Here is a 25,986-nt window from a genome sequence, read left to right as displayed (position 1 = left end):
TCCCTGCCCTATAGTGTCTTGCTTATCAATAAAAAGGGGGGAGTGGGAGGGTGATGTTTCTTTCTTTCCATATTTTCTGCCTTTTTTTTTTTTTTTCCCCTAAAAGCTTGGCTGTAAAGGAAGCAGGTCATCACTGTAGGACTGCACCTAACACTAGGTGCATCAAAGTGGGTGGATTTGGTAAAATGATCAGCATTACAGAGCTCAGTGTGAGGACAGGGAGGGTGACGCAAACAAATTCACGTAGCAGCATTTAAGCTGAATCAAAAATATCACAGAATAGTTTAGGTTGGAACAGGTCTCTGGAGATAGCCTAATACAACTCCCCCCCTGCAAAAATCACTATCTCTACACATGTCTGAAAATTGGAAGTATGAAGATGGCAAGCGTATAGGGGATTAAGATAAAGCACTTCAAATGGTTAAAGAGAAACTATTTGTTATCTTTGCCTAAGGGGATGGTGGTGGCGTGTGCAGGCTCCTTGCACAGCAGCTTAGAGGGGAATCTTGCATCAGTGTGCAGCGGGAGGATGATGAGCAGTACTCACCGCTTGCATTTGAGAAGTCTCTTGCTTTTTACCTGTGGCTAATCCTGCTTTCCTTCACCGCAGAGGACTCCTTTAGGAGGCAACAGAGAGAAGGCTGCTCCTCATGTATAACGTACCCAGAGGTTAATTCAGGTACTCTGAATCACTTTTTCTCGCTTCCCTCTTTCTGCTCCCTCTTTGCTGCCTGTCAATGGCCAGCTAAGGCACTGAGTGCATTTCAGAGAGCTGACTGCAGGTAGGCAGCGTGGTCTTCCTCCGGGAGCTACACTGGGTTCGTGGGAAAGGTAAAACTTTGTCTTTCTACAGTTACACAGTCGTGTCAAGCTCCAAGGTCCCAAACATCTGCTATTTGCTTGCTGCAGAAGCTGTGTGGCTGCTCTCTAGTGGGGAGTCGGGCATCAGGACAAGGCACCAGTCTGCAACAGAAGGCAAGCTTGCGCGTACACACCTGGCCTTGTAAGTTCCTGAAGAGCAAGTCAGGTAGACAAACAGCTCTGTGCCTGCCCAGGCGACAAAAATAGCTCACCTGCAAGCCGCTTGCTCTTTCAGACTCCTGCTCTTTAGAACGGAAGGAAGCTAGTTAATTAAATACAGCACAGATAAAGAAACAGCATAGAAGATGTATGTTATAGCTATGCATTACCACATTTTTATACTACCTTTGGTACGAGAGCAGGAGCAGTTGGTTTACAGTCGGTATATTGACTCTAATGCTAACTTTATTTTCTGATTATAAGTAGTTTTATGATTTTTTTTCTTCTGAAATAGAATCTGATGATTATTTTTTATGATGATTATTATATATATTATATTCCAGAGTGCTGGTAACGTGCTAACTGTGCCTGTACTTTTAAATAAGTGGCCACTAATCAGACAATAAGCTCTTGATGAATATATCCACGTTTTAAGCAGCAACTGTAATTGCAGAATCTCAGTATCGACATATTTCAAAGCAGACTGCCTCTCAAAGAAATAAGGAAAATTATTAGCAAATTGAAAATGTGACCCTGCAGTTGAAAGCATTAGTTGGAATACATCTGGAATTAGAGCTTTGTTTTACTTTAGTGATGCTGAATTTCTGGTTTAGGCGTTTTTAAATAATCTCCACAAAATAAGATGTGTAGCTTAAATCAGGGAAGGATAAGGAAACTAAGTTTGGCACAAGCGATCCAACAATTACCAAGTGCTTGAATAGTCAAATACTGTATCTCCTAGCAGGTCACCTTAGCACAGGGTGGTTTTTATGATGCCCTCTTCCACAGCGACTAACAGCCTTGAAGAAATTAGTTATCGTGTTTAGATTGAGAATTAATACAAATTTGAAAATAAACCACAGACAGGTACTTATGTCTGTCTGAACATTTGTACCTCGTACTCGTCTCTCAACAGTTTTAGAAAGTATCTGTTAATTTATTTAACATACATGTATTTACATTGGAGGAAATTCACATCACTGAAAATACAACATTTACACATTCACAGATATACAGTTTTGCACTCGCCCTCCCCTGCGAAGACCAGGCACTCAGCTCTTCTATCTTTGCAATAATGACAACATCAATGCTCAACAGATCAAGCAACTGGTAGCTGTGGTGGATTTTAGGAAGTGTCATTCTCTGTATATGGTGGTTATATTCTTCAAGCTATTAGACGGCAGGTTATTTCACTGAAGAAAAATGCCTCTTGCATGGCATTTGCATAAGCTGCTATAAATCATAAGCATATAGTTTTATCTGTTTCTGTTTTATCATGCTATCAGTGGTCCCTATCTATAGAGATCAGTTATCCTTGTAGTAAATATTAAAGTTGATTCGCAGCAGAAAGTCCTCCAAATGTGGCTGGTATCCTCTATTTACAAGCTTTGTTACCACTGGAAGAAAAACAAAAAATAAGTTTTAACTAAGATTAATATTCTAAAGTCAGCCTTGAAAATATCTCTGCATTTTAATTTTTTTTTTAAAAAGCCTAATGCAGAAATCTGAAGACCAATAGAAACAAATGTATATTTTTGTGTAAGAAAGGTCCGGTATCTCTTTCTGGAATTACAAAGTATTTCAAATAAGATGCAAACAAAAGATCACATGTCAGCTCTAGAGTGAAACTGTATTATTCTAATAATGAAAAGCTTTCTCAAGTTGCCTTCACAGTAAGACAGTGTGTTCTTATCATAATTTCTATTGACCAGGAAGTATGTTTAGATCCTCTAGTGACCTCTGTGAAAGAAACAGCTCCGCAGTTTTCTTGAGCAAAGTCCGTTGTGAGAGAGAAGACCAAAGAGAAATTCCTGGGACAAACCCCTCAAGCTCTACAAATGAACAAACTGACTGCTCTAAACATCCTTAGTAACAAAGGTAAAAAGGCAATGGAAGCTCCCTAAGCTCAGGAACATCCCATGCACTAATATAAAGGCAATCAGCAAGCAGCAGTAACATGCAAGGAAGAAGGGAAAGTGTACAGTTAGAAGTTCGGGCCTGAGCCAAAGCCATTGAAGTCCAGACTACTTTGTATTGGCTTTCAATGGATTCTGGATCAACCCATTGTGAAAGAGAGCATTTTACAATACACGGTGACTGAAGTGTAGATGAACAAGCACACATTTGTTTTGTAGTGCTTAATAAAGAGGGTGTAAAGAGCTAGGTCACTCATCAGGTTTCCTTACAGAGTGTTCTATTAATCTCTGTCCATGAAGCAACCACAGATCTCGTAGTATGGGCTTAGGTGGCTCCCACAGGTGTTCTGACTTCCTGTAGAATTTGGAAGCAGCCATTCTAACTCATCCTGAAAGAGCTGGGTTTGGTCCTTTGACACCATTTTTGGATATCCTTAAAGAATAAAAAGGGCAGCTCATTTCCTGAAGAATATAGGCTGGCTAGGAAATAGTTTAGAAAAATAGATCTAAGGATGACAGTCACACTTCCTTCAGGAATTAAGGGTTTTCTAAAAAAACACAAACCACCCCAACAACCCAACCCAAATCCCGTGAACCATCTTTGTACTCGGGGGAAGCGTAAGTAACTTGTACTAAAACCACAAGCAAGATCTGAAAGAGAAATGGAGAGGAAAGAGAGATGACCATTTCTTCACGTTGTAGGCTAAGATGTCAGCGAGAAGAAGTTTTATCACGTTAAAGGGAAGAACATTTGGCAAATGGATCTGTGCAGTTGAAAAACACTTGCCTGGAGCACTGGATATAAGCTCCAACTAGTGCTAGGAGGTTCTCTGAGCCTTAGTGCAACATGGGAATCAGAATTTTCCAATCTCCTAACAACAGTAACGCTCGACTAATGCAGATATATCTAAAATTACTTCTAAGTGGTATTGATCTCTTATTGCTGCCAACAAAAAGTTTCAGAACTCCATTCCAGAGGAAAGAAAAAAGTAAGCACATACATAAAGCTAAATACCAAATACTTATTTTGCAAATTAGCAAAAACTTACACTCAGTTTTGGGATATCTGTTAGATTTGTGTGGACATTTTACAACTGATGGATATGCAGATCTTTGCAAACGACAATAATGCCGTTTTCATTTGGGAACCGCATTTTCTAACACATGCTAAGTACACACGTCTTCCTACTTTGACATTATACTTCCAAAATGTCTTTGTAATTTTTTCAGTTGTCAGCTGACTTTTTCTCCTATCTAGAACTTACGCAGTTTCTTACCTTTGAATAAGAAGTGGGAGTAATACTTGAAGGTGTTATATGACTGCTGCATCAGACCAAAGTTGGGATGAACAGCCATTTGCTTCCCTGCATCAAAGCTCCATGACTGAGAGATCAGCTGACTGCGGAACTTCAAAATCAGGCTGAAGATGCTATGTATAACGTTCATCACGGGGGCTGCCTTCTCTGTCAAGAGACCCCTAACAGAACAAAACCAGCTTTAGAAATGCAGTTGACATAATCTGTTGGTTGTAGGACTAAAAATACAAAGGGGTGACCAATCCTTTAGGTCCCCTCTTTAATTGCTTTAAAAAAAATAATCCACAAGACTGTAGCTAACAGTAATGGTGACTTTAAAAAAGGTGCCTAAACCTAAGAGAGTTTGCTTGCTCTTCCAAGAAACTGGTATTTGTGCTGCTGTATCTGATTTCTAGAATGACATCTGCATTTGCAAAAGAGATGACATTTAAAAACATTATCGTGCTCTGGGTCTCCTTAAACTTTAATCCCATCTCATCCTAGCACCCGGTATCCAAACAGCAGCTTTAGGCAAATATTTTCTAATTAAAACTTAAAGACAGACATGAAAGGATAGGGTTTTTTCCTTGTTTATAATTTGTGTTATCATCTCCCTCCATCTCCCCACTTTATCGTACCAGTGTATACTCTTTAAGAAGAAACCAAACAAATCCTAGCTCCTCTCCTCTTTATTCACACCACGCTTCTGCTTCACAGTAAACCGAAGGGCTAAAAGCCTGTGATGCCTAGAAGACAGATGTCTCTTGCACTGCTCATAAAGCTGGACAGAGGCATCGCATCACATTTATGCCTTCGAAGTCCAGTCCTGGTCACTGCACACACATTTAAGGCATATATAACATAGAGAAGCATTTTACAATCGTTCAGCTACCACGTTCATTTACAAAGGAAAACAGAACTGTGGCAAGTCTGTCCTTAGTCTTCAGGCTAGAGCTGTCCTGAGTAGATTTAAAGCTTGCAGAGGCAGAGTGAACAGGGCCTGGAGGCAACTCCAAGGAGTCTGGGGAAATGAAGAGGATGGGTAGCTGAGGAAAAGCATCAAAGTACGACCTCATAATGCACCACGAAGTTGGATTCCATTACGTAAGGACACTTCTGTATAAAGACTACTTGGGCAGAAGTCAGTTTTGCACAAATGCCTTAGGCTAGACTGGCTGCTCCAATAACTTAAATATATAAAGTAAAAGTAAGTATGGTAGCTTGCCTGAAGACTGCTTTGTTGAGGTATTCAGCATGTGTTCTGTGAATTTCTTCCAGGTTGCCTACAGAAGACAGTTTGTTTCCAAATTCACACCACGTAACATGTAGAATCTGATTAGCAATGTAACCTTGAATTACTTTCACAAAATGCTGCATTTCATGTTTATACAGCTGGAGCTGTCGGAACTGAACGGAATTTGAGGCACCACTCACTAAAGCTGAAAATAAACACAGAAATATATCATCACCCCACAGAGACCATCTAAAATCAGAATTTTTCAGGGAATGAAGGTTTCTGTTAGTAGAGCCTATTTAAAATGTCAAGCAAGTTTCTTAAAAAAATTGTGGGTTTTGAAGCTTGACGTGACTGTTTGTAAGCAACTGCCTAGAGCAGGGTGCTAAAAGAATTTTAAACAGTACAGTCTCTAGTTCACTCAGTATACTTACCAGTGCGTTTTAAGTGAAACCAAACATCCTTGAGAGTCCACACCATATGCTTCAGCTGAAGCAAAAAGGAGAAGATCTTGTTGTATTTACTCATGCAGCTCTCAGTAATAACGATGTTCAGAGGCCAGTCAACCTAAAAGAAGCAACAGTGCTGATCACGCTACATTTTTGTGTTGTTAGAAATTATAAGAGTATTTCAGACACAAGTATTTCAGGGACATAGAAATTCATATATGTATTTTAATAATGCAATGCCCAGGCTAAGTAAATCCTGTAATTTCCATTACACAATTTTTTACTCCATTCTGAAAAACATATTAACTTTACGTATTCTTACATAATCTATTCACGGTTCTTACGTACCATGGTATAATTGCAGCGTTCTACCTTTCCCCATGCTTTCTTACCTTGTACCTTAGCTCTAAGCAACTCAGAGCATCAGGTGCATTGGGCTTGAACACTTCTGGAAGATACTTGAGGGCAAAAGAAAGATTGGAAGCAAGCTGGGTGTCACCATGAAGACTGTACTGTAATGCTTTATTTAGGATAGAATTAAGAACCAGTGGATTCAGCAATTCACCAGGTGTTTGTCCTGATCCAAGCTAGGGGTAAAAAAATAAAATAAAATAAAATCCTAATTACGTTGTATTAATAAACAGTAACATGGCTCCTGAACGCAGGTGAATTAAAGCAGCATGGTAAAGTGGTGACTATCCTGTCCTGCTCCACCATTGTGACTAGAAGTTTCTACTTCTGCCGTAGGGATGCATAAACAGCATAAGAAGCAAGTTCTGAACTATTTGCTGTTCACAGCATGAAGGTAGTTTCATACCTGTGCTGGTTTATTTTGGTATATTGGACTGCAGTTTGCTGCGGCTCAGGAGCTGCTACACTTCCCTGCTGCAGGGAATACAGCCTTTAGGCTTCAGTGGGGCAGAAAGCCAGCGAGCTAACCCCTATCTGCCTATCTCATCAACTCTGCGCTCCCACAGGTTTACAAATAAAGCTATTCATCAAGTCTGCATCCCCAAATGCTTTCCCTGCTTGGGTCTAAAGCATTCTTAGGATTTAGAGAAATGCATTAACCATCCCACAGCTACACATCTCCCCTGGCAACCAGTTATATTAACCCAGGCTGCCCCTGCGACCTTGCACAGGGGTAAGTCGCAAAAATACTGTCTCATCAGAGGGGCCAGCACTCTCTTCAGGTGCCCTCCCCTCTGCTTTATAGGATATTTGAGATAAAAGTAGGAATTCTCCAACACAGGCCTTTCCACTGGGCTTTAGCAAATGGCAACATGCTCTTCCAGCATTGCTGCCAGCAGATGGGAGGGGACAGAGCGGCAGTGCAGCTTTTTTTGCAGGAAAGAGTGAAATACCCTTCCATGACTGCTTATCTGTCAAAGTTTGAAATTATTATTCTCGATATGCCAAGTCCTTGTACTCTGTTGCTGGGATTAGCAGTAGGAAATTTTACTCTCTTCCTTGGGACTTCCTCGGATATGGGCATTACTTCCAAGCAAAGACCTTCCTTTGCCTCAGTCCTTACAACATTAACAGAGTTCCTTGCTACAAGACTTCTCAACACAGCACAAAGTGGAAAATGGCACAAACCAGGGTTCTAATTCACACCATTCCCTCATTCCCATCCAAACTAATCCAGAGGTGTCACACTAAAGCAGACAACCCAAACCCAAGGGTTAAGACAACAAAACAAATACCTTCTCAAACAACAGGTCACTGAGTGACTGAGCAAACTCCCCATCTTCCATTAACAAGAAGTGTCTCAGTGCTTCAAAATGCTTCTCTACATTCAGTTCCACAAAGTAGTAATCAACTATTGCTTTGTTCACAAGAGAAACACTAAGAATAAAAACACAGAAAAGGTATTATTCTTACAAGTAACTCCTTCCTTACTGTTAACATTCAGCTGTGGCTACATCAGATTAATGCTCCAGTACTTGACTCTGATTTCCAAGACAGGATGATATTCACATAAGCCAAAGAAATGAGACAAAAAAAAAAAAAAAAAACACCTTCATCCAAAATACACCAGAATTAAAACCTACCACTTCAGATAACTGGGTTTTGAACAGTACCGGGGAAGCATTTTAAGACTGGCTACATTAACGATCTTTAGAAAATGCTGCTGGGCGTGGAGTGACACTTTATCAATAGCTTTCTGTTTTATTTCTGTCATCTACACAAACAGATTAAGAAAGATTACTAAATCCCTGAGAAGAATACCCTAATTGGTAGAGATCTGACACTAGATACTGAGGGCAGGTCTATACTACAGTTGTCAGTACAGTGTAGGTATTCAAGCTAGCTTTAAATAATTTAACTTGCGTATCAGGGACAGGCTAATTCTGCCAGCACACAACTCAGGCTCGCTTACTTTGCTTTCCTGAATACATGAATCTGTACACAGATCATTCTGATAGCCAATCCAGACGTTTAAAACCAAGGTAGGTAACGATGTCTTTCTACACTGCACCAAACTTTGAGCACAGCATACTCTGAGCTAGCAAATGGGAAGCCAAACATACAAGAGGTTCCAAAACGGGAAGCATTTCAACACATTTGTAAGTAACTGTGTTCATGACAGAAGCTAATCTTGTATACAGTAACAAAACCTTTTGTTTAAAATACCATTAGATATACTAATGAAACGGTCCAACATGGAATATATAGGGAAACCTCATACAATAGTAAAAATAACAGCTTCCATTAAACTTCAGGACAGCCTTGAAGCTGGAGTTCCCACAGAAACATAAAATATATCTTGATCAATATGCATGAGCTTTAATACAATCAAAAGATTTTTCTTTTTCCCCCCCCTCATCTTTCATTTGCCAAATAAAAAACTAGCACAAACATTAAATAAATCTTGTTAAAACAACAAGGAAGCTAATGGTCTGGAAACCACTGCCGCATAATCCACAAGTCCGAGACCAAAAACTTCCCTCCAAGCCCTTGTATTTCAAATAAATGTTCAAATTTTTAATTAACACATTAAAATATAAGTTTATGTTAGTACTTATAATGTAAATCTGAACTTTTTGGGTAGTAACGAACCATCCACTGGACCACTTCTTGGGGGCAAAGTGAAAATTTAAGAGAACAGATCTATGTGAAACTCGTCTCAAAAAAGAACTAAGGAACACGACATTGCTAAATTATCGATTCACTATTTCTAACAAATACTCACTGAGATACAAGTGGAGCAGTAATAGAACGCTTCATCAGCACTGGCAGAGATAAGAGCTCACTCAGCTGTACAGCTGTTTCATCCGTTGCTGACTGTACCATAGGATCCACAGGAAAAGTGTACGATCTTGGTATCACATGATGCAAGAGATGAGAAACTGGTAGTTCTGCTAAATTCAAAAATACATCAACATCTTAAGTTACTACATTTAAGCAATTTGATAATCTGTTCCTATTAAACTCTACAAACTTATCTAGGTTATATCATCATAATGCGTCAAAATTTATTTCTCATCTTTGTGCCTAGAAGAACTGTCTGGCTACTGGAGGTCATAATACTGGCAATCTACTAGTAATTCAATTATTTTGTTCGGCACTCAGCTTTCTTGCTGAAGTTTACCACATCTTCTATTGATCTAATGTTCCAACAGTTCTACTCACACATCAAATCATAACTATCCTGATATTTTTCAATACAATACTGATCCGATAAGGCTTTCAAATAAGCTTGTTCTTTCTTCCATGTATCTTCCTCTCCCCCTTCCTCCTCCTCAGTCTTTGGAGTATTAGCTTCAGAAAACAAAGTTTCCTGAGGCGCAGCATCTTGTGGAATTGCTTTTTCAGGTTCTTCTGCCTAAAACAAAAAAAAAGGACAAGTTGTATGAGAAATGCTGGCTTTGTCTACTCACACTTAATGTGTTCTTACAGCTAATTGACTAGTTGCTCCAACTGAAAATAAAAGAGCTTACTCACCTGTACTTTTCTGACATACAACACGGTATTACAGTGATTACCAGATTAGGACAGAAATGCATTACCTTAACTACCAGGGTGTTTAATCCTTCGAAAGGAAAGGAAGTCTTCTCGACAATTAGTTTCTTACCTGTAAGCTCTGTGAGGAATCTGGAGAAGGGTCCTTGTTGATCACATTTGCAATTACTGTAATTACAAGTAAATTAAAGACAACATTTACTCAGACTTACTTGCTTGCTTCTAATACTTAGTTCATACCTCAGATCTGCTCACAAAGTTTGTCAGAATTTCTCTATAGGACATCACGGCCCCCCTCCTGGAACAGGCCCTCCCCGCAGTCCCACCCAAGGCAGTTTCATGTCTATTCTCTACTCCAGGTCCCACAAGGTCCTGTTCCACGAAGTTTCAGACTAGAGTTTTTTTAATACTCTGTCTCATTTATGTAAGAGGCAAGACTAAGCTCAAATTCTTTCCTCTAAATTCTGTGTCTGAAAAGCTATGCAAGGAATTAAGTAATAAGTACCCATTTTGAACACAAACATTTACAGTTATTTTCAAGACCCCTTAAACAAATACTGACTGAATAAACAATGCTACTTTACCTTCTTGTTTCTCTCCTGTTGTATTTTCTTTTTTGTCATCTTTAATATTAGCATGAAGAAAGACTGGAACACTATCAGATGACTGTGACTGTGGTAAAGTCTTTTCCTTAACTTCTGACGTTTTTGCTTCCTTTCTGCTGCCTTCAGCAGGAGACCGCTCTTCACTATACAGAAGCGTCTGAACTGTGGAGTCAGATGAAGGACCCAAAATGGTGTTACGATGAGGTATTGGATCATTTTCTGTAGATGGGGCCCACTTCCCCACTTGGATGCTTGACTGGGATGCGTGACCAAATGGGCTCCAACGAGATTTCAAAGGCTCTGTATCTGAAACCAGTTCTCCAATTTTGATGTGCGACTGTGAAGCATGGCCATGGATGTTCCAACGAGGTCTAGCCGAGACCACCTCTGACACATTTTCACCAATCTTGATATTGGCATCAGATGCGTGACCATGGATGTTCCATCGAGGCCTTGTAGGAGCTACATTTGACACATACTCTCCAATCTTAATATTGGCTTCTGAAGCATGTCCATGAATGTTCCACCTCGGCCTTGAGGGCTCTACCTCTGAAGCATATTCCCCAATTTTAATATGAGCTTCAGAAACATGCCCATGAATATTCCATCGGGGTTGGCTAGATTCAACTTCAGCAATACAGCCGCTGATTTGTATATGGGAGTCTGAAGAATGCCCATAAGGACTTGAATGTGGCTGGTAAGTGTCCACATGAGGTACGTATTCTCCAACTCTGATGTTGGCATCAGATGTATGTCCACGAATATTCCACCTAGGCCTTCTGTACTCCCCATCAAATACATTTTCTCCAACTCTAACATGTCCCTGCCAAGCTGCAAATGGTCTGAGAACTGTATTAAAATCATACTCATTTTGCTGATGCAGTGGTGCATTGTCTTCTCCTTCCAGTGCTCCTCCCAAGACAGGCTGATTTGTACTTACTTGAGAAGTCCCAGAAAGATCCGAGTTAATATTTCGGAATGCTTCATCCAGCAAAGATCCTTGTATGCTAATGGCAGCAGGTTGTTCATCCTGTGGCTTTGATAAGAAATCTTCTATATTCACACTGGATTCAGGCAAGGAATCAGCACTGTGTGGAGGACTGCATGCTTTCTCCGAACTTTGGAGACTGCTTTCAGACCCTGCTGCTTTAGGCTGAAAATGCTGATCAGGGTTATTATCTGTCAGCTCTGGCATGGGCAGTGCTTTGTCAGCAGAAGCAGCATATTCCAGCCCAGGCTCAGATTCTTTTCTGCCAACATTCTCATTAGAATTCAGAGGTTTCACAGAAGACACCTAAAAAAGAAATAATTATTACGCTGTATGGCTAGTTACATAATCAAGCTACTTATCAGGATGCCACTTTATTAGAAGTAAGATGTAAAATCTTCCAATTTTTCAGAGGTACTACAAATATCATGACAACTGCTCACCCTGCCGTTATAGCGAACCTTGTGTTTACTGAACTGCAATGGACCATGAGAAGGATTCCCTTGAGGGAAACTTGGAACAACAACCTGGAGTTTATGTAAGAAAGTAAACTCACCTGTGAATGTGGATCTTTCACAAGAGGGTTTTTATCTAAGGCCAGCTGGCACTGTTTATAAGGAATAACATCCAATTTTCTCCTGTAGTTTCCATCTGGAAGTTTTTCAAGCATTTCCTGTAAGTAAAAAAGACGAAACCAAAAGTCTTTGAGCACCAAGTACCAAATTTTCTTTTTTACATATCTTATATCTTTTCAGAAGATACCTCAATGCGTTTTTGATCTTCTAATAGAAACTTCAGACGGGCTGTTTCCAATTTGTGTCGCTGGATTTTCCATAACGCTCTTTGTTCCCTACGGGCTGCATCGTCAGAAAGTTTGCTATAATGGTCAATTAATTCCTGCCTAAACGAAGGTAAAAATAAAGCTAAGTTACAGATTTTCACATAGTCATTTTCATCTTCCCTTCTAAAGAACAAGACCTTTTAGCCCTTCAGAAAGGAGAAGCAATTTTTAAAAAGTAGAAAACAGAGGCTTCAATCACAGACAATAAACAGGTGGAGAGAACAGGACTGTGTTCTCAGTCTGTATTTCTGTAACTATTCTTAGCAGGCCACTCATCTCAAGTATTTTTAGATGTAACAGAAGAAAGTAAAATACAACTAGATGCATAACAAGAGAAATTCAAATAATTATTAATCTAATTCCTCCATCTGCTTTTTGTTTCTGCTTTGAAATACACGTCACCATTTTTGCTGTGGGCTCAGCTTTTAATTGTAAGATGCATTTAATTTTTTTACTGGAATTATGATCATAACAAAACCCAATCTGGATAGGGTTGGTATAAATCAGCGGGTTCCAGATTTTTGGGTCACTAACCACTCCTAAATCACAAAATTGCTTATAAATTACCAAAAATCCTTACATTCATCTTTTAACTGCAAACATTACCCTTGGAGAGCAATGTCTGGGAACTGCTAGTGCCGTAGATTTAATATACAATAGTTGTTCCTGAGGTCCTTAGGAGGTTTTGGATTATCTAAGCTTTGGGAGACTACTCTGATACATTTACCTTGCCTTTTTTTCCAGTTCTTCTTCTAAAGCTTTCAGTCTTTTTTCTCTCTCTCTGAGCTCTCGGGCATAGCTGAAATCATCATCAATTTCTTCTTGCTTTATTGCAAGGCGACGCTGCATAATATTTAACACTGTTAAAAGCCACTCTCAATACCAGCTGTAACACACACTTCTGCAAGAGAAGTTCTTATTTGTACCCCATGAGCTATTCACTCAATAAATCAATATGCCCTTTCAATTATTTGCCTAAGAAATACAGTTGGCCTCTAGAACACACAGAGAAATACCTCTTGGTCTTTTGCAAATTGCTCTTTCAGCTTCTGAAACTGTTCCCGCTTCTTTGCATCCAAAGCCATGCGTTCCGATATTTGCCGATCTGTATTAAAAATAAAGGTACCGATAGTTTACATTAACAAACCCACTAGAAAACACATGAAGCACTACTGCAACTTACCATTAATGGCTTTTAATACTTTGCTAGCAGTTTCTCGAGCATGAACAATTAATTCTTGTTTGGCTATTTCCATTCGCAAATCCTAAAAAAAAAACCCAAACCAAAATACAGGTAGGCATTTTTTCTATTATTTTAGACTCGACAACACACTGTTGCAAAGACAGGTGCACACTTTATAATGGTCATTAATCTATGATTACAGTACAGAAATATGAATAAAACAATTAATTAAATGTAAAGTCTATAAACTAATATTGAAAGTTAATACTCTAGACCTTAAAACAAATCCATCTGATACATGCACTATAGTGATGGCACCTGAATGGCAGAAGTCTCTTTATAACTAAAAGAGTTCTGAAAAAACAATTAGCTATGCAAATCACAAAAAGAGTCTTATCTGGTTACTAATTAGCTTGTCACATTTATTAAATTAGAACCTCACAATCTTTTCAGAACTTTTCAGTAGGAGAGCAAATCTGCTGCTGCAAAGAACTAAGATGGAACTCTAAAACCCATTTAATATATGAAAATGCCAACAAATGACAACACACCAGCTATACTTTTAAAAGCTATATTAAGTAAGTTTATATGCTGTGATAACAATTCAAACAGCAATTGACCAATGAAAAAATACTAATCACAAATACAAATTCTTTCAGGAATAACAAAAATGAGAAATTAGTATTAAAAAAAATATCTTAACGATAAGGTCTTTATTCTTTTATTCATTTACCTTTTCCTCCTTGCTTATAGAACTGTATCGGGCAATTCTTTCCATTCGACCTACATACACTGCACAATCTCTCTCTATTTCTTTCAGCTCCTCAAGCGAAAAAATAACTGAAATCCGGGGAACAGGTATATCTGACCAACATATATAATGCTGAAAAATGAGAAATTTCTTTTTAAATACATCTTTTAAATTGTAAAATGTTCCATTATAAACTCACATTATGTTTGTTTGTTTTTTTAACTTAGCAATGCTTCAAAATACTCAAACAAGCCTCCACACAGGATATAATTTTTTTATTAAAATAATTGGCTTTAATATTTATATCATTTGAGGCAGGAGACAGAAGTATAATGTTCCAGAACTTGGATCACAGGTCAAATTCTCAGAGTCCCCTCTTTCCCACTGAATCAGATAGGAATCTAAAATCTGATACAGAATTTTATGCTAGTCATTCTAAATGCCTAACATCTTGCTTTTCTGAACACCCAAATTAACTGCGCCTGAGTAACTCAGCACTGAATGCATCTCTCCTATCAGAAGTTGGGTTTTGTTCACTTACATCCCCCACAGATCCCCACTTAGTAGGAACTGTCTGGAACATAACTAACATACACCAACAGGACAGAGCTCTGCACCAGACATAACTATCAAAAATATGGCCAGTGCACCCCACAGAGTACCTGCTCTCTAGGATAAGTATCTTGGGTTTTTCTGGTCCACCTCAATATCCCTAAATCTCTGAAGCTGTACTACTCAGTGCAGAAAACAGGTAAGTGAGCTTTATGGGGGTGGGGGAGGGGAAAAAAAGAGCGCACAAGCATGCTCACAGTGGATTCCTCAGTCTACTGGTAAGAGCCACAAGATGGGATCCCTAGAGCTGTGTTCCTGGGACTGTGTCAGCCTAAGCAAAAATGAAGAGCCGCTGTTGAGGGCGTTATCACTGAAAGGGATGAAACACGACTGGCACTCTCAGACACGAAAGATGATTGAACCTGGTGCCAGACATCCTGGGGGAATGTTCTGTCTATCAAGATACTGTGTTAGGGACTGAAAAAGCTGTAGTTTAGTTTATAATGGAAACGATGGCGGACACTGCTTTATAAAAAGCCCAGTACTACTGGCACACCTAAGTCAGTTTTAGAATAGTAGGAGGAACTAGCAGAGGGTCATCTCACTTGAGATATTAGGTTTATGCCTGGTATCTGATATCAAACAGCTGATACTGGGCTGCTCAGCTCTGTCAAGACTGGGGAGCTCTGATCTTAAAAAAACCCCACAAACTAGTTACTTGGGAAATAGTGCATATAGACTTCTGACACCTCTGTGGTTGTTTCGTTGTTAAACATATATAGAGAAGAGGGAAGACGCAAGGTAGTTTAACATGTTTTTCTTATTAAGGACAAAACTTGTTCTCCAAAACATGAACAAACAGAACTATTTAAGCACTTATGGAATTGTAGCAATAGAGATGAAATAAAAGAGCTACGCAGAACTGAGTCAAGGCATCTTGAAATCAAAAAATAGTAGCGTGAGTTGTGTGAAAAATGGAAGGCACTTGCTTGGAAGCCCAAAACATTTGTTTTCAATATAAAGAAGACATATAGCACATGCCGTGGATATGATAAATTTGATGCTGTTAAAAATTTGTATTTCTGCAGTGAGATGTTAGCAAGTAGAGTGGACAGTCAGCTCACAAGTACCTGAGAGCAAGTAATCGCCTTTCATGAACGCACATCCTACTCAGCAATACCAGTTTTCAATAAAGGGGCAAACTTGCTAAAAAACTAGAAACTTGCTCTAAAGAGACATGGTTTCCTCAATGTAACAGGAAGGAAACAAACCAAAACTTACCCTAGGACAGCACAGTTTCAGCAAGTTTATGGTTTTCCCACATATGTATACATCATTAGCAATATGTTTAAGAAATACAGGGACACAATCTTCCACTTCTTTTGAAATCAAAACATAACCATGAGTCCAGTAATGTTTATCTACATATCAAACAAAAAGATGAGAGTATATATTTTTAATTATTTCATTAACAGCACATACTACATAAATTAGAATTTAATCATATACATACAGTACCTCTGAAACAAAGATAATCCTCATTCACTTGGATCATAAATTCTCCATAAACATCTCTGAATACACCACTGTATACCCAATCATAGATAAATCTAAAAAATATAATTGTACAATATTGAAAATCAATCCTCTTGCCTTTTCAACTTTATTATAACCAAACAGTAGGTGTACTCTTTAAAACATCAAAACACACAAGATATAGGCAAGATAAAAACCAGCAATTATGTGCTGTCACACTGATATTTAAAGATACACACAGAATTGTGTGTATAAGAACACTGTCTTAATTAAAACAACCTTTTTATTTCTCTGTATTAATTTACTAAATATATATCAAAAATTTCTAGAAATCTTTGCAGCACATCAGAAGCATAGGGAGAGATAAGCAGAAAGGGTTTATTTTAAAGAGAGGTAACTCTTTAAAAACAGCATGGAGAAACTGAAAGGGTATAAAACAAAGATGCAATACTTTTCCTCCTGACCTAATACACATGCAATAATGAGAACTACTATGTTGGAATATCTATTTATGTTTTTTCATATTTCCTCTGTGTGAAACCAGACTTGAAGAAATAAAAAAATAGTTATCTGGAGCTATAGATAAGAAGGCTTAGAGCACTTTGAAGATAATCTTTTCTTTTCTTAGGAGTTGCAATACTAACACTGTTTCTAGAGGTTGGTTCAGTGTAACAAACAGGAAGCATGTAGCACAGGAACCACCATTCCACTTTAAGGTTGTAAGTAAAAAGTTAATAACTTTTAAAGTGTTAAAAATCTCATGTTTCTATGATTTATTTGACCAACGACTTCTATTATTTAATTTTTTTCCAGGGTAACGAATGAGTAGGCTAACACTTTGTGCAGATCATGGAGGTCTCCTTCTACAGCAGCCCTGACTGTATATCATTCATGCTTCAGTAGAAATCTGCAACAAATTTAAGAGTCAATGCAGTTAAGTATCACCTACTAGTAGAGCATATTTTGATATTTTTAGGTTCCTTGTGATGCCATGATATCCTGCCCTTGGTATTTCAGAAATCTGACTATCTTCTATAAATTGCAGAGCAGGAGCTGTGAAGATATTTCGAAGAGTCTTCTGGTAAATCTGAAATTAAATTTCTCTGAAGAACATTTAATGTAGAAGGAATTAAAAACAAGATGGGTGGCCATGGGAGGAGTCTTAGATTTAGAGCATTTTGCCAGACTTTTATTTTATATTTCTAGTATCATTACATCTATTAAGTATCACTGTAAACTGATAATGGACCACAGCTATAATCCATATAATAGCTATTAAAAAAAAAAAGTAGTATCTCTTCAGAAAGTCTATAAACTAACAATTTCTAAATTGATGTGCACTGCTTAACAAAACTGTTGCAATCCAAGGAACTCTACTTCCTATTGTTAATTACATCTACTTAATGAACAACAGATTTTAATTTTTTTTATCTTTGCTTACTGAAAAGCCCACAAAACAGTGGAAATAAGCATGAAGTTTCCCAGTTTGTGCAACTCCAAGAGAAACCTGTTAGTTGCCAGTTTCAGGATATTACTACAGGTATGAAAAGAAAAAAGTTTATCTGAAATTTATATTCCAGTATGAAATTCCAGGACCAGCAACAAGAAAAAAAGTCTTATTTACATGTATTTATTTACTAATCTACTCACATACAAACCCCTTATATTATAACTGAGCAGGAAAAGAGAGAGAAAGAAGGATTCAGAAAAATGAATTAATTTCAGTAGGTACTTTGCAGATACAGCCACATCTTATATTTTCTCTGAAAATGTTAACAGCCATTGTTAAATTAGCAATTACCCTCCAGATTGCTAATTCAGAATTGCTCTTAAACACAATTATGTAGAGAATGGTATGGACGCACCTTGTGTACGGTTCACAGCTTGTCTTCAACAAAGACAGAAGAACTGGATAATGCTCATTGCTACAGTTGTTGAGAGCCTCTTTGTACAGATATGAAAGCAATTTAACACCCTAAACAACCGAAAAATATTCTAACATTAGGCAACAAACTTCAATACAACTTTAATAATAGAAGACTCAGAAATACACAGCTTTACATGTTTCACTAGACACAGAAGGCAGGATCCATCTCAATTCCTCTAGCTATCTGTAATTAAGATCTGAGCTAGTTACCTCAAGCTCACTTTATAGTCACTGGAGAGAAACAGATATGTTTAGAGAGTGAGATTCACTCACCTTGCTACACATACCTCCTTTTGAATGAAATTTAATGTGCTCTGAGGCTTATTTTGGGTCTTTTGTTTATTTAGGTATTGAATACACAACACAAAATTCCAAATTTTAAAATATCTGGAGAAAGGATCATGGCATTCTAACTAGAGGTCCAAGGTCATACCTTTGGTAGCAGAAACACCACTAAATATTTTATGTAAAATTCTACCCAATTTTCAAGAATCTTAACTCAAATCAAACATAAAAACATCAAATTATCACCGTAGGAAACGAAGCACCAGGTCCACCACTGATTGCCAGCGCAGTTGTTCCTATGCCACAAAGTTCAGCTAAATACCTAAAAAACAGTATTAAAACGTATGTAACAATTTCTGCCAGAAGTCTCCGAGATCACAGTGATGCACCTTGCTAAAGCTGAATATCATACAACACCCCTACTGTATCAGTTGAATGGTAACAGAGACAACAAAGAAACTGAATATAAAGACCTTACACATATTTCCCTACAATCTTCTCTATTTAAGGAAATCCTTCTGTTACAATAACAGGAAAAATACTGAAAGACTATGTAAAAATGCACGCGTAATATTGTCTCTTTTAGCGTATATGAAGAAATAGATTGCATATTTTATGCTATGAAAACCTTAAATATTAATGTTATTCTCTTACCTCAACTGACGACCTAATTTTCTGAAGAGAAAGCTGATTGTTAGAAGACTTAAAGTAGGAGGTGTTGACAAAACACAGGCTCGGTAATATTGAAGATACTTTCTCAGCCCACTTGTGAATGCCTAGTATCAACAGAAAATATTTAAAGTCTTACTGTTACAGCTGTTTATAGTCTATCTATGTCTCACATCAATTGTATCAGCATGAAAACAAACCTTTCACTAAAGTAATTTGTATATGCAGAGACTTGTATACCAAAGTAAGGGGAAAGTAAGGGTCCACGCAACTTCAGACATTCAAATTAGCCAGATGACTCCTCTATACACTTTATACATCAGTGCACAGAGCCTGTACTCACACACACAGTGTAATAAAGCATCTTGGTTCAGCTTCTTTGAATTCCCCCTAGAGGAGCTCCTTGTCCTCTTAACAGCCATAATATAAACCTAGGGAAACCTGTTTCCTTACTTTCATCCTAAATTGGATACTGCAAAAAACTTGTCTAGAACTTTTTCTAACAAGACAAGGAAAGAGACATTCTTATTCAATTTCTATTAACATTGCTGTAAATAAAATATCCAGAAAGAATACATTTTCATAACGAATTCTAATTCTACACATTAGAAAGAGATTAAATCACCTGCTATTACATGGTCTACATACAGTTCAGCATAATACAGAGGAATGACAGGCAAAATATGCACTTAATAGAAAATAACTAAAGGTATTAAATATCATATTTCTCTACTTCCATTTTTATTTTTTTAGAGATCTATACTATATATATACACATACCGTATTAAGAAAGTTCTTGTATTTTAATTTTATAGATCTTAATGTATAAATATACAATGTTTTTAAAACGTCTAACAATTATATTCCTTTAGTCCTCAACAGAACAATATGACTAAACAAATCACACTTCAGGTAATGAAAACCTTTTATCATGCATTTTGGTGCAAGCAAGCCCTAAGCAGACAGAGCTGTGATTTAAACACAGTGGCACTGTTCATTGCCAACCTGGGATGAGCACTACCCTTAAAATGCTTTGCAGAATGCAGAAATTCCAGCTTTACACGAAATCAAAGTTACCTTCTCTACCTAATTAGGACAACTAGCCCGTTAAATCTCGATGACTTAATACAACTATTTTACCTGAAACACAAGTCCTTTGCTGTATGAAGAGTCTAAAACTGGCTGAAGAGAAAAATGACTTAGTCGTGTGTAATAGGTTCCATACTCTGCAACTTCTGAGAGTAGGTTGTGCATTGTCTCTGGTGAAGTTCCAGATACATATACTCCCTCCTTTATCACAAATGTCTGAGCCGCCTAAAAGGATATAGGGAGGGGGAAAAAAAGTCAGATTCAATTGTTACATAGCTGTATTTTGATTTAAAACTGCAAACATTTACACATAAAAATAACAGCAGACATTTTCAGTTGGTGACTGATACTATATAGCTAGAACAGTGTGATAAACATTAAATTGTAGCAAAATTTCAAGAGTATGAACGGTATTTTTCAAATACAGAGTAAGATCATATCTAATTCTTTAAAGAAAATCCTATCTACAACTATTTACACCTCTATTTTCAAGTGCTCATAAACCTCTTTTCACTTAGAGGACTACAAATACTCTTAGCCTATTGCAGGAACACCATTATTGCAATAAATAAATAAATACTGCCTTATTTGCCATTAGGTCGCATTCATCATTTTAACAGTATCCACAGCTGCAAGATCTCAGAAGAAATAAATGTGCTGCAGAGGAAACCTCTACAAACAAGAAAAGAAAAAGTTGTGACTAAGAAGCACAGTTAAAAATCTTCCACACCTGATCGAGTGAAAACGTAGTGGATACCACACCAATGAGGACATTCAAGACATCCTTAACCAGTTCAGGTTCTTTCATTAGCACAAGCTGTGGAAGCTGAAGTACAGTATTACTAAACAGTTGCAATTCCCCTTCTCGAAGTTTGTAAAATTTGTCAAAAGCTTCTCTCCCAGCTTCAGTAAGATATGGTTCCTCTTTTTTACCAGGCGGGCTGCGTCAGAGTAAACACAACATTACAAGGTAATGATATGAAAAGAAGGAAATACATCTCCTAAAGAAAAGAAGGCATTTCAGAATTTTACACAGCCAGTATTGACCACAGAAAAAGCTACTAGAAATATAGTACATTTTCAAGGGAATGCACATTCAAGTCAATGAAACTGTAGCCCACATCAGTACAGTGAAGAAAGAGGTAATTTGAACACAAGTTCAGAGACGGAAACCTTGGAAGAGAAATACCAGCTTCTTTTGCAGCCTTCCCCGATTGCAGTCTTCACATTAGGAAAATGAGGTCGATAGTACACCAGGTTTCCAGGGTCCATGTAATACTAATATTCAAATACAGAGCAAGATGCTCAAAATGCTATAACTACTTGTATTAACTCGTTTTAGCTCTTCCCAGCGAGGATTACTATCCCCTCAAAAACAGCTTCTCCTGATTCTTCCAAGAATTCTGAATTCTAGTACCACGCATTACACGAAAGCTGTCAGGCTATATATATATAAATATATAGTCTATATTTGACTCTAAGGTCCTTACAGTCTAAACGTTAGCAAGAAAAACTGCCTTGTACTAGGAACAAAGCTAGTGTGCTACAGCAGCTTTTAAAAACCACATCAGGGAACTTTTAAGTTTCTGAGCATCTCAGGATCAGGAGTTGAAAAAACACACTGTGTAATACTGCAACAGACACATTACTAGCTTATTCCCTAAAATTACAGAAAACACACAGAGCAAAGTTTCTCCAGGAATCTCTGGATTTCTGTCCAAGAATTTGGACACAGCACCGTCCATCAGGAATGAAAGGAAGATACCCGTTATACCTGCTTTTTTTTCTGTCCTTCTATTTTAGGGAAGCCAGGAAGCTTTAACAGGGCTATACAGAGCCTTGTCTCAGAAGATGCATCTTCTGCTCAACAGCCAACAGAACTACAAGTCTAACTACACCATCAAGAAACCTGTTAATTTCTGTTTTGGTTACAGACAGGGAAAAGGAATACAATATCTTACAATACTGGGAGATGTGTGTTTAATTATTCTAGTGCTCTATAACTACCACTTTCTCTTTTGAAACTGAAAATATGGCATCATTTTAGACTGAGATAAATTGCATAGTGCACAAGAAGTCAGATTAGTTAGAAAAATGTTACATTTCACACAAATAGAAAGTGTTTCCTTAATGTCTTCAGTGTTTTTGACAAAGAAGATTTTGTTTTATCTCTTCCTATGGAACAGCTGCAACCTAAGAACTAGTTTGTTGAAACTGCATGATCTTTAATCCTTTCTCAATCATGAAGGCAGTATACTGAATTATGTGAATTAAATATGCTCGTTTCACTATTTATACTGAGGTAATTTGTAACTAAGATGAAATGCACCTTCATACATTTTCATACGATGCATAGTAAGTTTGCCAGTAACATCAGACACGTACTATCCAATTCTTTCCCAACATCTTCGTTTGCTGGGTCCGTATGTAAGCACTGCATCCCACAAGTCTATGTCTGGAGTCATGCTCGGCTCTGACTGAGAATCAGGAGTCAGATTGGATGCTGACTGGAATCCCTCATCTTCTGACTGGTCTATACTTTGGGGAACCTGTCAGGGAGAGTTCAAATGTTACATGTAAAAACATTTTACTGAAGAAACATATGCTAACACAGAAGATGCTCTGCTGTCATTCATGATCAAGTGCCTCTATATGACAATCTGTCACCCAACCTCCCTTTGTATCTATTTTAGGTTTTTCCTGTAAGCACTCTTTTCACTTGATAAGTCTCTGTAAGTATTAATGCCTACATAAAAAACAACAATCACCATCAAAACAATATACTGTTTGTCAGTATATTATTGACACTTATTCCTTCGGTAAGCATATAGTTCTACAAACTGAGAATCCAAGGTCTAGACATTCAACAATATGTAACACTAATAAAACCATACTGCTCAGTATTTCAGTAAAAAATCCAGACCCCAATTCTTCAAATTTGTAAACATTTCATTAACTATGACAAACATAGTTTGCTCCCTTATGCTTATTCATATGCAGAAAATCTGCAGGCATCTAAACAATGTATATGCCACATCCTCAACTCCCACTCAACAGAACTTGTATATCAGAACAGTCCTAATTTTAGAAAAAGACAATCACACCCACATAAAAAAGCAGCATGCTGCTCTTCAAGAAATCACAAATTTTCCAGTCTGATGGAAAGAATACAGTACTTACGCAAAAAGGTTCTGCCTCTCCCAAGTTAGAACTTACATCCATATGTGCACATTGAAAAGCAGGGGTTTTCTTTTTCAATGTGTCTGCCTTTTAAGTTTCAATGAAGACCCTGAGTTAAGGGAACTACAAGAGCTATCCACATGTTAAGCAGTGGGAACAAATTAACGATTAAAAGTACAGAAGTACAAAAACCGTACCTACACACAGTAAAAATGGAAAGAATGAAAAAACCCTGACAAGTACCTCTATGAGAATAAAACATAACAAAAATAAACAGAACGGACAACAAAAGGGGGAAAAAATACAGTAGAAACTGTACACACAGAAGAGTTAAAAGGACAGTGGGAATGAGGAGGTTCAATGAAATATAATAACCAAAACAAATGTTTTAAGATACAATAAGCCAAGAAGAAAATACAAGTTAGTTAACATACTCTGAAGAGCAAAACATGTACATTCAGACAGAAATGCTTACGCAGGCAAGCTGAACAGTAACATGTAAGCAACAACGCAAAAGAGTTCAATATACAAGGCAGGCAAAAATGCAACCAAAAGACTACTAGGGTGGGGAAGGCACAGATATAGCCGATGGCTTAACTTCATAAAGCCTATGGCCAAATCATGGGGTTTTTACACAGCTACAGGACAAGACCGAGGTTTTTGTTATCATACATCTCTGAATGCAAAAAGCTTATCTGGTTGTCAGCAAAGAAAAGGATCCCTGCTCCATCTTACGTTCCAACACTGTATGCTTCTATTACAAATGTAACCACTAATTGTATTTTAAATTACAGTATCCAAGTGGCATATTGAAAGCATGCATACACTCTTAAGTCCAAAACAAATGATACCATACTTTAATTGCAAGTCCAGACAAATCTGCATTGTCAGGCACTGGTGGTAAATCCAACTTGATGTCCATATCATACGTACGGCTGTGGACAAGAGCACCGAAGAGCGAGACCCGCGTTTCTTTCTCAAACTTGTCACCAGCAGGATAGTTCTGTGAGAACAACCCTATGGCAGGGAGTCCAGTGCCAGGTGCAGCCTCCATTATCTGAAGCGTCTTTTGAATTGTGTCATTGAACTGACATTCTTCATTTGTTATTAGAGATTGTATATCAGCTTCAAATACACTTACATCGTAATAATCGTAACCCTGATATTTGACATTTCTCCCAACGTATTTGTTGTTCAAAAAATAGTCCTTTTTTTGGGGTACAAGCTGAGGAGGACCTGTTCCAGCAAGCTGTACTAAGAGATCCAAGACAGAATTAACTTCAGTAAATGGCAAGCATTCAGCTGTTTCCAGTTCCTCCACAAGATTCTCCAGTCTATCCGCTTGAGCGCCTAGGCCACCAACTCTCAAGTTGAAAGACAGCATCAAAATTTTGTTTTTCACAGGAAGCCTGGAAACATTTGATTGCAGCTTACGAGCCTCATCTTGAAAAAGGTTTATGAACAGGGCATTATAAGCAACCCTTTTCAGATTTTGCTTAGCCCTTCTCTTGCTGATCTTGAGCCTGCCCAGGTGGACCTTCCACGGCAAACCTGTCAAGTGTGCTTCACACAAATCATTGAACAACTGCGTAATGCTCTCCATTTCAAATCAAGTAGTCAAGTTACAGCAGTTACAGTCTGGGTCTCTGTTTTCATGTGAAGACCTGAAAAATATCAGGAAAAGGAAGAAACACTTGTAACGTGTATGAGAAATTGATGAATATGCTTTAACTTAAACTGAAACTGCCCAAAACGAGAGAGAAGAAAACCGACCTAGCACGTATTTAGGACACGAGCTATAAAAATAACACCGTGACTCTGATCACAAGCTAGGTGCTGCTGCTGCAAGCTTAATTCCAGACACCTCATTTTGCCTAACAGACTGAGACAGAAGATTGTCCCGATCTAATACAGGATTCACGTGGGAACACCTCCAAAAGCTCTACCGCTCCAGCTTTTCCCTGGAGACACCCGCCACCTGCCCCCCCAAGCAGTGCCCTCAGCAGAAGCCACGCACAGAGCGGCGAGAAGCGGCGGGCTGCTGCCTGTGACCGCGGCGCGGGGCTGGCCTGCGCGGCGCCCTCCGTCCCTGCGGCGGCTCCGGAGCACCCATCGGAAAGGTGCGGGGGGGTGCCGGTGCCAGCACCACCCCGGAGGAGCTCCCGGCGGCGGGGGCGCATCCTACGGATCAAGCTGGGCCCAGCCCCTCCACCCCCGAGAGCCGCCTGCCAGCCCTCGCCCTCAGCATCAGCCCCGTGCCCGCAGAGCCGCGCACCGCGCGGGGCCGCCCCGCCACCGCCTTCCACCTCTCCCCCGCCCGGGGGACCCCGCGGCCGCGCTCCCCACCCCGCCGTACCTGGGGCGGCCTCCCCGGCACGGGCGGCAGCGGGACGCCACGGCCGCCTCCTCCCCCGGCGCGGGCTGCCGCGCACGGCGGCGCTGACGTCACGGGAGCGCGACGGGGCGGGGCCCGGGGGGCGGCCCCAGGCGGGGCGTCAGG

At 38.8% G+C, this 25,986-nt stretch overlaps 1 protein-coding gene across 4 annotated transcripts; it reads right to left on the bottom strand.

The window, feature by feature from the left end:
- Window positions 1-1,936: 1,936 nt before the first annotated feature.
- TUBGCP6 (tubulin gamma complex associated protein 6) lies at window positions 1,937-25,935 on the bottom strand. 4 transcript variants are annotated; one of them, XM_055712010.1, is made up of 26 exons: window positions 25,843-25,935; window positions 24,343-25,150; window positions 22,692-22,855; window positions 21,037-21,247; window positions 20,358-20,531; window positions 19,203-19,324; window positions 18,795-18,870; window positions 18,202-18,311; window positions 16,319-16,410; window positions 16,082-16,221; window positions 14,231-14,380; window positions 13,498-13,579; window positions 13,331-13,419; window positions 13,042-13,157; window positions 12,236-12,374; window positions 12,030-12,146; window positions 10,465-11,779; window positions 9,993-10,054; window positions 9,551-9,743; window positions 9,111-9,279; window positions 7,621-7,762; window positions 6,307-6,501; window positions 5,900-6,032; window positions 5,457-5,670; window positions 4,214-4,413; window positions 1,937-2,417 (listed from the first exon to the last, which is right to left on the bottom strand). In XM_055712010.1, the coding sequence occupies exons 2-26, from the start codon at window positions 25,087-25,089 to the stop codon at window positions 2,326-2,328; spliced, it is 5,244 nt and encodes a 1,747-aa protein (XP_055567985.1). In that variant the 5' UTR covers window positions 25,090-25,150; window positions 25,843-25,935; the 3' UTR covers window positions 1,937-2,325. The 4 variants fall into 4 exon arrangements, with proteins under 4 accessions (XP_055567985.1, XP_055567986.1, XP_055567987.1 ...); XM_055712011.1 differs by having other exon boundaries at window positions 9,993-10,048; XM_055712012.1 differs by lacking the exons at window positions 24,343-25,150; window positions 25,843-25,935 and having other exon boundaries at window positions 22,644-22,776.
- Window positions 25,936-25,986: the final 51 nt, after the last annotated feature.

This window comes from Falco cherrug, chromosome 5, assembly GCF_023634085.1.
Source record: "Falco cherrug isolate bFalChe1 chromosome 5, bFalChe1.pri, whole genome shotgun sequence".
Classification (NCBI taxonomy): Eukaryota; Metazoa; Chordata; class Aves; order Falconiformes; family Falconidae; genus Falco; species Falco cherrug.
Note: the sequence above shows the minus strand (reverse complement) of the source record. Positions and strands in the feature narration are given on the sequence as shown.